Source organism: Suncus etruscus, chromosome 9 (genome assembly GCF_024139225.1).
Source record: "Suncus etruscus isolate mSunEtr1 chromosome 9, mSunEtr1.pri.cur, whole genome shotgun sequence".
In the NCBI taxonomy this organism is placed as follows: Eukaryota; Metazoa; Chordata; class Mammalia; order Eulipotyphla; family Soricidae; genus Suncus; species Suncus etruscus.
In genome coordinates this window covers 53425957-53441927 of record NC_064856.1, presented here as the reverse complement: position 1 = coordinate 53441927, position 15971 = coordinate 53425957, and the positions used below count along the sequence as shown (strand labels likewise).

The window sequence follows — 15971 nt, the reverse complement described above, 5'->3', positions numbered from 1 at the left end:
TCCCCTCTCATCTTCATCTTAAGTCATTTTTTGAGGAGTTGACAAGAAGGACAAGAAAAATACATTTCAGAATGGTAGTTTTTTTTTCATTCCTATGGGTAAAATTCATATATGAAAAATATTTGAAGATCTCAGCGTTTTTCTTGAGTAAAAAGATAACATAGTTTTAGAAAAATGCCCTTTTTCTGAAAATACTTTTAATTTATGGTAGTTTAGTCCAAACATTTATTTTATTTTAACATTAATTTATTTTCTTTTTTTGTCAGGGTTCACTCCTGGTTGTGCTTAGGCATACTTCTGGCTCTGTACTAAGATATCACTCATTTCTAGCGGGCCTTTGGGGACCATGCTTGGAATTAAAACTATGTCAGTCATAGTCAAGGCAAGTGCCCTACCTACTATGAAGTATTCTTAATTCAACCCAACAAAGGATTTCTTAATTTATGGATATTTCATGGATTTTTGTCTTTACTCATTCATTAGTTTTATGAAGACCTAAAATTTACCTCCAACGTAAATTACCTCTTAGTGTCTGCTTCATAAACTTTGTATATAACCTTTGTATATAAGCTTTGGATCTAAACTTTTTTTGATATATAAGATTTGTATATAGGCTTTGTATATAATTTGAATGTGGGCCCTCTAAATTGATTGAGGGCTCTCTTTTCATTCAATGTGTATCAGTGTATATACAAATTGCATCTGCTTTCTTCCTTTGCAGATAGTAGGAGGAAGAATAATAAATATTATGAATGATCATATGTCAGTCTTCCTAAGCCTGCTTCTTAGTCATTCTCTCTATTTCAAGCTAATGATCTTAGAGAATGGCCTGTTAGCTATTTTCACAGCTAGAGTAGAAATTGCTCCAGGTCAGATCTTTCTTGTGGAGTCCTACTACACAGGCTGGAGTGAAGAATCTGTAGTCTGCTTTACCTTGTAGCCATCCATTCTAGTATCTCTAACTTTTGCAAAATAGAACTTTAGAAATAAAACAAATAATAAAGTAGGGTAAGCATGTCTTATGAGGGGAGAGAAAGGAGTTTCACACTCAAGAGTGGAAAAAGCAAAGAATATATCCCCCAAAAAGCTGAGGTAGATAGGGGCCAAAGAGGTGGCGAAGAGCATAAGGCTTTTCTTTGCCTTGCACTCCACTGGCCCAGGATGACCACAGTTCGATCCCCTGGCTTCCCAGATGGTCCCCCAAGCCAGGAGCGATTTCAGAGTGCATAGCCAGGAGTAACCCCTGCGTGTCACCGGTGTGGCCAAAAACAAAAACAAAACAAAACAAAACAACAAAGCTGAGGTAGATTTCCAAGATGAAAATGTGCTCCATAAAGTAAAACAAGTGAATATGGTTGACCTTTGATTTGAGGAAATGTTTAACTTTGTCAAGTTAGCTTAAATTCAGCTTTCTCAAACTGCCTCTCAACCAGTTTATTATTATTAAAGTACAGTCAAAGGAAGAGACCTTGATCTTTGAATGTCCTTAGTATGTTTTAATCTATTTTTCTAGCTTCTCCTGCCAAAGAGATCCAGAAGTCCTGGAATTTTGCATTTTAAAGACTTTCTACTTTTCTGGCATTGATTTTATATCCCAAAGGCTTTCCGGAACTAAGTTATTTGTTTTTTGAAGACAATGTCTGTTCCAGTTTAGAGTTTCCCCAACTTTGTACCTGCAACTTTATTGAAGTTTGTTCAAGTTGTAGTGTTGCTCTTTTAGTTCTCAAATTATAGTCTTTTATATGAATATGTAACTTTTAGTTATTAACTAATTGATAGAAAAAATAGACTGAAACATTTTCATAAACATATATTATTATAATTATTGGATAAATACACCAGGGATAGAATTCCTAAGTCTTATCCCAACTCTATGTTTAAAGCTACTTAGAAATACCAGTATGTTTTCTAAAGCTGATAAACATTTAAAAATGATTTGAATTAAGGCACCATAATTTATAGTACTATAGTAGTAATAAGTTCAATGCATTCAATGTACCAGCTCTGCACCTTTAAGGTGCTTCTTTCCACCAGTCTTCAGCCTCTAACCATTTCCCCACATCACCTCCAACCCTAGCCTTACTTATGAAAGAAGTCATTCTGCATCAGTCCTCTCCCAAAATCTTCCCTCTGACACTCTCTGCACACAGCCCCATACAAATCTGAAAATTTTCACCTTTTCCTATAAAAGTTCATTTTTAGTCTTTTGAAAGGCTTCCATGGTGTTTTTTAAGGCTGATTGCAGTTTTCTTGTTATTTATTTTATTTAATTTTATTTTTTTAATAATATTTATTTAAACATCTTGGTTACAAACATGATTCTTGTTTTTATTTAATATTTGTTTTGTTTTCGGTTTTGGGCCATACCCATTGGTATTTAGTGTTTATTCCTTTTGTTGGAAATAAAAATCAAGTTGGTCAATAAATTAACCTATTGTACAAGGCCCTGCTTTGTTGTTACTCTATTCTTTTTTAGTTTTTGTACAACACCCAGATGTGGTATATTCCAGGACAGTGAATTACACACGAAACTATTTCTCGAACTTGATTTTATTCTTTTCAATATGTGTCAGTTTTAGTGGGGCATGATTATATCTCATTGTGCTTTCATTTTTATTTCCTTAAAGATAGCTAGAAAGCATTTTTTTCATATACCTATTTGCCATTTGTATGTCTTCTTTGACAAATTGTCCATTCATATATAGTATATATATGAGGTTATTTAATTATTTGTTTTTAAGTTTTAGAAGGTTTCATAAATCTTTAACATGACTGGTAGAAAAATATTTTCACCAAGTCTAAGGGTTTCTTTTTATTCTGATCATCAATTCATTTGTAGTATAGAAGCTTCTTAATTTGATCTTTGCTTTCATTTATGTAGTCAATGGGATTCAGTCATGAATGATGTTTCTAGAGTCAATATCATAAATACCATTATTTACCTTAGAATCTATTAATTCAATTCTGATATAGAGGTCTTTGATTAATTTTTTTTTGACTTTTGTGCATGGTGTGAGAAAGGGGTTTGAGGTTTTTTTTTTGTTTTGTCTTGTTTTGTTTTTGCATTTGACTTACCATTTTTTTAAAAATTTTTGTCAAATAGGTTTTCCTTGCTTCAATATATAACCTATAAACAACTGATGTGTCATATGCAAAGTAAGAGAATTTGAATTTCTGCATAACATTGATAATTTTATTATGATCTTTTTAATTTTCACTTTTCTAAATGATTGGAGCTATATCTAATATTGGCTTTGATTTTATTTACCTAATAAATAATAATTTTGAGTCTTTTGTTATCACTACCTTAGAGTTGTAAAATGAAGTAAGGTTGTGCATTTTCTCAACTGGCTTTTAAAAAGGAGAAGAACAGGATACCTGGTTCTACTGAAATCAAGAGTGATAAAATAATGCACTAAAAGAACAAGATTTTTTTTTTTGTTTTTGTTTTTTGTTTTTGTTTTTTTTTTGTTTTTTGTTTTTTTTTCGGCCACACCTGTTTGACGCTCAGGGGTTACTCCTGGCTAAGCGCTCAGAAATTGCCCCTGGCTTGGGGGGACCATATGGGACGCCGGGGGATCAAACCGCAGTCCTGATCCTTGGCTAGCGCTTGCAAGGCAGACACCTTAACTCTAGCGCCACCTCACCGGCCCCAAGAACAAGATTTTTTGATGAGAGAAAAGCTTATTAAAGTTAAAGAAACAACACACTTGTTAGACTAAAAGTGGAGGGAGAAAAAGAGAATGAGAAGTAAGAAAGAGGCCTTATCACCATTTGGAGGCAACTTTTAATATAAATTGACAGGCAATTTAGGTTGGAAATTTTTGCTCTCTATAGATTAGCCACATCTGAGAAGTGGGTGACCAGAAAGTGTATGGATAATTTTAGAATGGGAATATAAGTATATAAAATATTCTCAGCCAGTCCCAGTAGGAAAGGGAAGTGCATTTAAAATACTATGAGTCGATCTCAAAAAGAGTATTTCTTCTAGGAATTGAGTACAGAACTGAGTGAGAGTGAAGCATATTGAATACTCTTGGCACAGCACATTGTGTTAGAAGGGACTGTGGTGAGCATGTCAGAAACATGCTACATATGTAAATTAAGCTAGTGGCCTCTCATAAAGCTTGAATTTCATAAATGACTTGCAAATAAACTCTAATTTTCTTAATGATAGTGAAATCATAAGTTTTAAATTTTGTTAAAACAAACATTTGTCTTACAGCTGTTGGTTTATATAGCTAAAAATTCACATCCTAAATTCAGATCAAGGGTCATTACAATTAGTATCTATTTTTCTTCTAAGGCCTTAGATTTTAACTTTCCACCTCTCTATATATATTTTGAGTTAACTTTGCATAATATGTTATATAAATTTTTAACTTTGTTGTCTTGCACATGGATATACAGCTAATATACCCCCATTTTTGAAATAATGATTTTAGTTAAAATTTAATATTTTTAGTAACTAGATGTAATTATAGCATAAAATATCTATTTTGGTATTTTATTAAATTTTGATATTCCTGTTAGAGATAATTATTGTGATTGTCTTTATGTTTATGTTCTACTATACATTTCTATTGGTACTCCTATATATTATAAAACATATTGGTTTAATCCTAAGAATTTTTTGTAAAGCATTTTGCTTAATGCCAACATGCACACTAACCATATAAATACAGATTTTCAAGTCAATCTTTAATGTCATTGCAGGAAAATTCTTCTGACAAGCACATCTTTATTTTCTCATAATCCTGTAATGTCAGTCTTTAATACTTCTGGCATGGAAATCTCTACTTTCTTCCTCACTGGGATCCCAGGAATGGAGTATGCTTATCACTGGATCTCAATCCCAATTTGCTTCACATATCTCATTGCCATCCTGGGGAACTGCACTATTCTTTTCTTCATAAAAACAGAGACTTCTCTGCATGAGCCTATGTATTATTTTCTCTTCATGCTGGCCTTTTCTGATCTGGGGTTGTCTGTCTCCTCCCTTCCAACGATGCTGAGAATCTTTTTGTTTAATGCCACTGCTATTTCACCTGATGCCTGCATTGCTCAAGAGTTTTTTATCCATGGATTCACAGCAATAGAGTCATCAGTTCTTGTTATCATGTCTATAGATCGTTTAATAGCCATTGACAACCCTCTGAGATACACCTCAATTTTGACCATTGACCGAGTCATTAAAATCGAACTTGCTTTTGGAGGATTATGTATTTTGTTTGTCTTTCCTTTCCCTTTTATTCTAAAGAGACTAAAATTCTGTCAGAAAAGCCTTCTATCCCACTCCTACTGCCTCCACCAGGATGTCATGAAGTTGGCCTGTTCTGACAACAAAGTTAATGTCATCTACGGAATGATTGTGGCTCTACTAGCTATGATAGGCTTGTGTTGTATTTCTGTCTCTTACATGCTGATTCTGAAAATTGTTCTAGGCATTGCCTCACACAGAGGTCGTCTCAAGGTCTTCAATACTTGCATTTCTCACATCTGTGCTGTACTCATATTCTATGTGCCTATAGTTACCTTGGCTGTCCTTCACCGCTTTGGCAAAAATGTTTCTCCAATTATCAGGATAATAATAGCTGATATCTTCCTTCTGGCTCCACCTCTAATGAATCCCATTGTATACTCTGTAAAAAGTCAACAGATTAGAAACCTTATCCTGGCAAAATTCTTTAAGAAATAGTATTGATTGGAAATTTTTGATACAATAGGTAGCTAGTTGCATTTATTTCTGAGAAATTTTAGAATATTCACATAGAAATAAAAGAATATAGACTGAAGACAAAGAAATACTAGAAAATTAAGCAGGCACAACTTAAAGTCAACAATGTAAGCAATAAGAATTTTTTGTTTTGTTTTGCTTATTTGTTTGTTTTGTTGGGCCACACCTGGTGACACTCAGGAGTTACTCCTGACTCTGTGCTCAGAAATCACTCCTGTCTGACTCTGAGGACCATATGGGATTCTGGGGATTAAAACCTGGTGAGCCGCATGCAAGGCAAAAGGCCCAACGCCCTTCCTATCACTCCTGCCCTATTAATATTTAAAGTAGAAGCTGAGAAGTTAGGTGTATAATTGTTTTCCAACCCTTTTCTGATTTTTGTTTCTATATGCAAATAATTATATATGCACATCAGCTTTAACTATAATATTAATATTGTATATAGGATGAAAAAAAACTTTCAAAGTATTATTCTACACTAAAGCAGAAAATAGTAAAAAAATAATACGGTAAGTTAGGGGCAAAAGTAAAGTTAGAACAAGGCAAGAGTGGTATAGACTAATTATGCTAAAATTTATACATGCATATTAATTCACATATACCTAAGACCCCCCCAACACTTCTCAGTGTATGTTTGTACATATTAGTCATTCACAATCTCATATGAACTCTTATCTTCCTTCCTTGTCTTAGAGTACTGTAACACATGTTTGAATAGAGCAAGATTTACTACAAAAACTTTTTTTTTTTTTTTTTTTGGTTTTTGGGCCATACCCGTTGACGTTCAGGGGTTATATTACTCCTGGCTATGAGCTGAGAAATCGGTCCTGGCTTGGGGGACCATATGGGACTCCGGGCATCGAACCCAAGTCCTTCCTGGGTCAGCCATGTGCAAGGCAAACAACCCTAGTGCCGTGCCATGCTCAAACCCAGAAACAATTAGTTTTAATTATAAAAACTAAATGCAAAATCAAAGATAATTAAACTCTACTTAAACATTCAGTCATTTGCAGCTGATAGATTAATTATTTCTTAATATAGCATTGGTTAGTTGCTCTTTGGCAGTTCTGTGGTTTTCACTTGCTATTGATGTACTATGAAACAACAGTATTATTATACCTTTTTTTTTCCTTTGGTTTTTGGGCCACACTCAAAAACACAGGGATTTCTCCTGGCTATGAGCTCAGAAATTTGGGGGTCCATATGGGACACTGGGGAATCGAACCGTGGTCTGTCCTAGGCTAGAACGCGAAATGCAGACATCTTACATCTTTTGCCACCTCTCCGGCCCCTTATTATAGGTTTTTAAGAGTAAATATTCAACATCATTATGCACAACTTAAAGAGATTTTGTTTTTTGGGGGGGAAGGGGGACATACCCAGTGATGCTCAGAGTTATTCCTGGCTATGTACTCAGAAATCGCTCCTGGCTTGGGAGACAATATGGGACGCTAGAATCTAGGACGCCATGGTCCGTCCTAGGCTAGCGCCAGCAAGGCAAACACCTTACAGCTTTGTGTCACCTTTCCGACCCCGACTTAAAGAAATTTTAACTTCGTCTTTGTGCACTCCTCATAGAGCCTGAAGTATAATATTTTATAATTCATTTTATTTAATGTTTATAATTTCAGTTAATTTTAAGTTGCTAAAAATAAATATGACCACAAATCAAAAGAATAAATTAAAGAACCAATAGACTTATTGTAAAATTTGATTGCTTAACGCAGCAAAGAATATTAAAAAATTAAATTTTGATTATAAAATCATAAAAATAGTATAATTTCATGTATATCATAAATAATCATAAGCTATAAAATGTTTTTATTAGCTTTAAAAGTCTTCAAATTTAGAAGTAGCCAGCTGAACCAGGAAGAATAGGACAATAGTTGGATGATGTCACTCATATATGCAGGATATATTGAGAAGCAGAGAAAGGAAGCTGAAGAAACTAGGAACAGCAGACCTGGGAATTTAGACTGTAGAGCTGTAGCTACCAAAGTAAAATGAAAACAGTGGATCCAACAGTAAAGAGTCAAGGGAACTGAAGTAAAGAGATACTGGCATTTTGATCTGTCATTTTTAGAGCATTTACTTTGAAAAGGTACAAATTGTACTTTTATTTTTTTTGAACTTTTAATATCTTTATTCTTGTTTGTGTGTGTGTGAAATTTTATTTATTTTTTATCTTTTTTTTAATTTAAACAACTTTATTACATACATGATTGTGTTTGGGTTTCAGTCATGTAAAGAACACCACCCATCACCAGTGCAACATTCCCATCACCAATGTCCCAAATTTTCCTCCTCCCCACCAAATTGTAAAGCACACATAATTGTTTAAAACTAACTAATGTTATACCGATTAAAAATTAATTTATCCACAGAAAACAATAATGCACACTCAACAAAAGACCTATTTTTATAAACTATTCATTTCATTGATAATAACTGAAAATTATTATTTTTCTGTATCTAAATAAGTCATTTTATTATTGAAGCAAATCAGTTTATTAAAAACTAAACTTTGTTTATTTTTAATGTTTATAAAATATTTAGCTGTTTAAATCAGTTTACAAAATATTAAACTGTATAATATCACCATACCATGTCCCAACACAGTACCAAAATTCTCCACCACAGTAAATCCACAACTTCTTCCATACCATCCTTATGAGGTAACCACAGCTCTGTTAGTTTTTCATAGATTTGTTTTCTTACACTCAAAACATCCTTTTTGGGAGTAAAAGGGATTCCCACAGTAGCGTTTAGGTAGCATAGTTGCTACTCCCAAGGATAATCTGTCCATCAAGCTGGAAAATTTACTGCTCAGGACAGGCTTTACTGGGAGTCACCAGTAAAGGATAAATAGTGTTTTGTGTGCAATATGTATCAGGGATTAATGTGAGTTTTGAGTGTGAAAGACATGTCTCATGGACCCCTGACCTTATAAATGTCTATTCATCATTATTAAGTTAGTATAAAGATCAATAATTAATATGCATTTTGTAAAAATGTTACTCTGCATATCATGAAATATAGTTTCTAAAGGAATTAAAAATAAATTCGGAACCTATATTAATAGAAGTTTGAAAACTTGAGAGGAACGTGAAAAATCATAAAAAATTTCTTATTGGAATAAGAAGATATAGGGTAGTAGTGGTAGTGGCTAACGTGCTTGCCTTGCACAAACTGACCTGATTTCAATTTTTAGCACTCCATATGATAATGCCCAAGACATACCGACAGTAGTAATACCTGAGCCCTTAAAAGAGTGATACTTGAGCATATCTGTATGTTATCAAAAAAATAAAAGAAAAGTTGTTTCCTAATTTTCCATCTCTAATTATCACATGATATTATTACACTATATATTATATTATAAAATTATGCTATTATATATGCTAAATATCACTTATGCCTTATTTGCTCATAAATATTTCTAAAGAATATTTAACTTCAAATTAAGTATATAATAAATGTATATAGCTAAACAAGTTATTGTTTAAGCATAATTCCATCAATAACTAATTATTAAATAATAAATTTATTTAAATTTAACTTAATTTTAGTATCATTAACTTCATTGAAGTTATTGATTAAACATTAAAAGTAAAATGATAAAGTAAAACATACAAAAATGGCTTAACTTAAATGTACTTTTTTATTTTTTAATTAATATCTTTATTTAAACACCTTGATTACAAACATGATTGTTCACCAGTGCAACATTCCCATTACCAATGTCCCGAATCTCCCTCCTCCCCACCACACACCTGCCTGTGCTCTAGACAGGATTTCTACTTCCCTCATTCATTCACATTGTTATGATAGTTCTCAATGTAGTTATTTCTCTAACAACACTCATCACTCTTTGTGGTGAGCTTCATTTAGTGAGCTGGACTTCCAGCCCTCCTCTCTTTTGTCTATGAAAATAAATGTACGTTTTTTAAAGCTTCTTAAAATTAATTAAGGATCGAAAAATTCAATATATAAGTTAAAAACCTAAACAAAAATTTTCAAAAACAGAATGAAGACAACTAATAATTCTATTATTAGAATTATAATTTAATATTAGAATTAAATGTGTATAAGATATTGATGAGATGATTTTTTAGAATATATGGCAAGAGAAAATATTTATATATTTCTTGAACTTAAATGTTGTCCCCAAGATATTTTTATATTAAATTTACTCAGTTTGAGTTTGTATTATAAGCTTATAATTTGTGTTTCATGAGTCAAGCTCTTAGATTTTCCATGAAGTATGATCTTATTCCCTATGCAATTCATGCTTTTGGTATTCCCAAAGGTTCTCTGGGTTTTAAATGAGAGTACTTTCAAAGAAGACCCCAAATGATTAATACTCTTTGTCTCTTTTGTATCATTGACTTTGGGATGAAGTAATACATTGATTATTTTTTAAATTACATAGGAAGTAAGTAAAATTTTAATCCTTCAAAATATTAATATAACTTTATTTTCATTTTTTATTTATTTTATTTATTTGGGATATATTTCAATATTAACATATCAGAAGCTAGCCATAAAGTTATAAATCTTACACATTTTTTCAGAAAAGATATGTGTACATGTGAGTATGCCAAAAGGGAAGTTTTAGAAATTTTGAATGATGTGTATTTAAGAAGGTTTTTCATATCAAACATCAAATTATTTCTGCTTTTCTATCTGCCTAGCAGAAATATGGCCTTGGAAAAGGTATTATACACCTCTAATACTTGTTTTTATATTTATAAAATGGGTAATATTGAAGCATTATCACACCAATATTTAACCACTTAGCATTGTATTATATTACTATTATTTACAATAACCAATGTATATATTATATTTTAATTATAAATTAATAGTTAATATTATTTATAATAACAAATATGTGTTTATCTTATACTTTTAACTGATAAAGCAATATTACTATCTTTAAAAAATAACATCTTTGATAATAGTGAAACAAATTCCAGTATCTATTAAAATAAGCAAATTTTGGTCATATAGAGCACAGCTATAAAATAAATTATATGGAGTAGATAGTAGCTACAGAACATAAATAAACTCACAAAATGATAGATCTATGCCCTTTTTATGTACCCTTGAGATATATTCTTAAGTTTCAAACAATAATACTTAATAAAATCTTTGGGCAGTACTGTATGTTCACTCATTTAGAAGATGGGATGAAGAGAAAAATTTCATTAAAGAACTGGTCACATAAATATTAAAAGATCTAATGTTCTTGAAGGCCAAATTTTCCCATGCTTACTATATTTTTAAAGTCATCCTTAATTCTTAAGATTCTTGGAGTCATCCCTGACAGGAAATTTGAGAGAAAGAAGACTGAAGAAAAGATGGGTACGGTGCTTGCTTTGCTCATAGCCAGTCCAGGTTCAATCCCCCACTATCCTACAATATCTTCCCAGTGCTGCTAGGAGTGCCAGGATTAAATGCTAAGCATAGTTTGGTGTACGCAAAATGAACCAAAAACTTAAAAAATATAGCTGAATAATTAATGTAATCAATAAATTTTATTTTATTAGTAACATGGGGGGAAATCTCTAAAGGTAATGACATGACAGCAAAATAGATCGAACTCTATGAAATAAATATCCAAGAAACTGTTTTATCTATTAAGAATTACCATATTTAATAACTAAATATGAACTAAATTCAAGCCAAATATCACAAAGATTCTTTTGTACAAAATTTCACATATCTTATTTATATGATAGATGATGATTAGCATAAATTTGAAATTGTAAATGGATGAACTTATCACTATTAAACTTCGGGTAATTACATTCAATAAATAAATAATTATGACTGTTTCACTTGTGATACTAGGTACTGGTGAATGTGTGACCATAATAAATAATAAAAAATAAAAATAATAAGATAATTATAGAACAATATAAAATAAAAAAATAAATTATTTTTGATGGTACTATGTTCTTGCACAGGAAAGAGAATGAAAATTTTTAGAAACATTCGACATAAGAAAGTGAAATAATTTGAGTAATTAGCTAAGAGGTATGAATTGTGATAGCAGTCACAATGAAGCCAGAAACTAAGGTAGGATATATTAGTTGATGTGACTTTTTGATTTATGGTTGTTCTACATAGTCAGAAGGATGTTACTACATATTTGTAAAGGGCCTTTTACCCATTAAACTCAGTGATTAGTTCTACAATAGATTTTAAAATGAATTCTGTGAGTTCAAATATTAATCCAATTGTAGAAATGTAGATAAATATTTACGAAATAATTTATGAAACTCCTAAAATTTACCATAGATTTAATTTTTCCTTCAATATTTAATTTATCTTGCTCATGACATTTTCACAAAATAGAAAATTATCTAATAAATTCTGGGCATGGATAGTTGTATGTGGTCAAATGATTCTGAAAGATCATGAAACATGTAAAATTAAATTAATCACACTTTGAGACAAATAGAGGTATAATAAGTAAGTCAGAACCTTTATTTCTATAGTTGACTGTTCCCTAAAAAAGGGAGTAGTTTTATAGTCTATTTGACATTTCTGATAGCTGAGTATCTGTGATTGACATGTATAGCAGAAAATAAAATATGGTATAATTTTATTTAGGAATTTTTAACTCCACTGATATAACCAGCTAGCTAAATATCTTTTCACGTGTCATGCCTTTACATAATGACACCAACATTGAAGCTCTCAGATTCCTCCTTGTCGGGATCCCTGGACTGGAGAAGAGTCATATCTGGATATCCATTCCTTTCTCATCTGTACCTTCTTTCTCTCCTGGGTAACTTTACCATTCTCTTCTTTATCAAGACAGAGCCAAGCCTCCATGAACCCATGTATTATTTCCTTTCCATGCTTTCCATTTCTGATCTAGGTTTGTCCCTCTCTTCTTTACCCACAACATTGGGATTATTCCTATTTAACATTCAAGAAATAAAAGCAGCTGCCTGCTTTGCCCAGGAGTTTTTTATCCACCTTTTTACGGTCACTGAAGCTTCTGTATTATCTGTAATGGCATTTGATCGATACGTGGCCATCCACAACCCTCTGAGATACAGCACGATCTTAACCAGCTCCAAAGTCATCAAGACAGGAGTATTGCTAACATCTAAAAATGTTCTCTTGATTCTTCCACTGCCCTTTCTGTTGCAAAGGCTAACATACTGTCATCAAAACCTGCTGTCACATTCCTACTGTCTCCACCAGGATGTCATGAAGCTGGCATGCTCTGATAACAGAGTCAATGTTGTCTATGGACTCTGTGCCGCCCTTTCTACCATACTGGATTTGTTGTTTATTACGTTCTCTTACATAATGATCTTAAAGACAGTAATGGGCATCGCAACACCCAGAGAGCAGTTCAAGGCTCTCAACACCTGCATCTCACACATATGTGCAGTGCTTATCTTCTATGTGCCCATGTTGAGTGCAGCAATGCTCCATCGTTTTGCCAGAAGTGTGTCTCCCATGGTTCACATTCTCATGGCTGATGTTTTCCTATTGGTACCTCCCCTAATGAATCCTATCGTGTACTGCGTGAAGACCCGTCAAATCCGAGAAAAGCTTGTGGAAAAATTTTGCCCCCAAAAAAGTAGGTCAAAGGAATAAGACAGATAATATACATATAAATTATGACTAAATTTTGTATATGTAACTGAAGAAAACATGATATCATAGTTCAGCCATTGGTTGTATGTAGTTAGAGAGAACTACAGAAGAAGGGAATCAGATAATGAAGTTTCATATCAGAGGAGTATCTTCAGTTTAGTAAACTTTAGTAAAGATTCTAAAGTATCTTTAGTTTCCCCGAGAGCTTGAGAAAATTATTTCAACTACTCTGATTTTTTAAAGATATACAAATATTAATTTAATTAATACCAGATGTTTTCTCAATACTTAGAACATATGTTAGGAAAAATTATGATAAAAAGATTACTATATCAATATCTATATAATTTTTCATACTTTACATCACTTTCCTAGAGCAGAAAAAGAAAGGCTAAAATGTCTTTTACACAAGTCAGATAGATAGTATGATGTATAAGATCTGTTTTACACACAGATGAACATGTGTTGATTTCTAACACCAGACATGGAGCTATGTCAGAAGTGATCCCTGAGCACAGAGCTAATAGTAATCTTTGAGTACTCTTGGTTATGGTCAGAAAATAAATAAAAACAAGTTTTCCTCAAAGTTTATAACAATTCAGTCATTAATTTGAACAACTCTTAAATGCTGAAAATAAGAATACATACTCATTTTTAAAATTTGTGTATATTTATATTCAAATACAAATAAATGCTATTATTTTGAGTTGTATGCTTGATGACATTATTACCAAAGGGCATTTATTTTATTTTTTTTTTTTTGTTTTTGGGCCACACCCGGTGACGCTCAGGGGTTACTCCTGGCTATGCGCTCAGAAGTCGCTCCTGGCTTGGGGGACCATATGGGACGCCGGGGGATCGAACCGTGGTCCGTCCTAGGGTAGCGCAGGTAAGGCAGGCACCTTACCTTTAGCGCCACCGCCCGGCCCCCCAAAGGGCATTTATAAATGACACTGCACTAGCAGTATCTTTGTTATTAATTTTAGAAGTAATTGTAAAAGAAAAGCAGACATAAAGTTTTCTTCTCAGCAGTGAATTATATAGTCAATTATATAGCTTTGGCATTTACTCTTTAAATGTTTTCCCAAATAAATCTTACTCCAATTACTTAAATTCAGTTTAGTATAATTATTTGTCTAGGCATTCAGTTTAAGATTCAAAATAACTTCAGTTCACTCAGATGCTAGACAAGAGAAAGTAAATCCTTTAAAATCTTTTTTGATATTTTCTACATGCATTGAAATAATAAAATAAGTTATGTTAATGAGATTTTCTTTATTGAGCAATATTATATTTCTCAAAAACTAAAGTGTTCAATAGTTTCTTTTTATGAAATAGTTATGCATTTATCTATTATTTCTATTACATTAATTACATTCAAACTCATCAATTATTTCTAATGTATAAATACATGCTTTAATTTTTCTAATTCTTTTTTTTTTTTTTTTGGTTTTTGGGCCACACCCGGTAACGCTCAGGGGTTACTCCTGGCTATGTGCTCAGAAGTTGCTCCTGGCTTGGGGGACCATATGGGACACCGGGGGATCGAACCGCGGTCCGTCCAAGGCTAGCGCAAGCAAGGCAGGCGCACCTTACCTTTAGCGCCACCGCCCGGCCCTAATTTTTCTAATTCTTAAGAATAGTGAATTAATAATTAAATCATCTAATATTATTGCCTGCTGTTCTATGTTTACTACAACTTCAATCCCAATTACAAAGAAGGAGAACAACCTAGATCTAGGAAGAGATTAATTATAAAGAAAATAAAGTATGTAGCAATGCAATGAAAAATTATTTAGCCCTGAGAAAATACATCCTGACACTTTTGACAACATAGATGTTAGTTATATTGAGTGAAATAAGTCAATAGAAAAACTATAAAAATAATAGAAAATTAAGGGGAAAAATTCTGAAAACCCTGTTAGACACAATGGCTACCAGGGCATGAACAATGAGAAAAATGAAAAAGTGTTGATCAAATATAATAAAATATATTTGAAAAAATTTATTTCAAGTATATTTTAGATGAATTTTAATTATCCCATAATATAATGCACTAATTTATTATAGCTAGCAATAATATATTATATTTTTAAAATTTCTTGAGTAAATGTTAAATATTCTCACCACAAAGAAGATATGGTTATTACGACCTGGCACAGGCCTCAGAAGAAAGGGCATTTTCCATTCACCCCTGAACCAGGGAAGCCATCTACGAAACATTCAGGTTTGTCTATAACATCACCTGGAAGCAATCCTCTACCACGGAAGACCCTACCACTGCTCAGACATTGACCTGCTCAAAAGAGACTTCCCTTAACACTGAGAAGACTTAACAACAACAACGACCTGCTTACAGGACAGGGCTCTCTGTGTTGCCCTTTAATGGTGAGGTGAAACGAGAGGACGCTCCACATCCTGACTTCAATGTAGGATATGCAGATTCCAGGATATTTAATACAGAAACATGATACCAACAACAGAGACTGTGTGAAAAATAAAAGTGTGTTGGCACTACAGACAATGTCTTGGATTGGCAGACAATGTCTTGGATTGGACCATCTAGCTTACCTGGAGCCTAGAGTTAGTCTTATGCCAGGAAACTTCA

The 15971-nt window shown here is 32.6% G+C and overlaps 2 protein-coding genes across 2 annotated transcripts; both read left to right on the top strand.

Moving 5' to 3' along the window:
* The first annotated feature begins 4762 nt into the window (after nucleotides 1-4762).
* LOC126018454 (olfactory receptor 51A7-like) lies at nucleotides 4763-5698 on the top strand. The gene has a single exon (XM_049780589.1). It carries the CDS (start codon nucleotides 4763-4765, stop codon nucleotides 5696-5698), a length of 936 nt encoding a protein of 311 aa, XP_049636546.1.
* Nucleotides 5699-12411: 6713 nt separating this feature from the next.
* LOC126018453 (olfactory receptor 51A4-like) lies at nucleotides 12412-13363 on the top strand. The gene is given in 2 exon segments (XM_049780588.1): nucleotides 12412-12512; nucleotides 12514-13363. Coding segments are annotated over 2 exon segments (951 nt in total).
* The last annotated feature ends 2608 nt before the right edge of the window (nucleotides 13364-15971 follow it).

Bases quoted from the DNA above. Each gene is read 5' to 3' on its own strand.
- LOC126018454 (XM_049780589.1), top strand. From the start codon at position 4,763: ATGTCAGTCTTTAATACTTCTGGCATGGAAATCTCTACTTTCTTCCTC.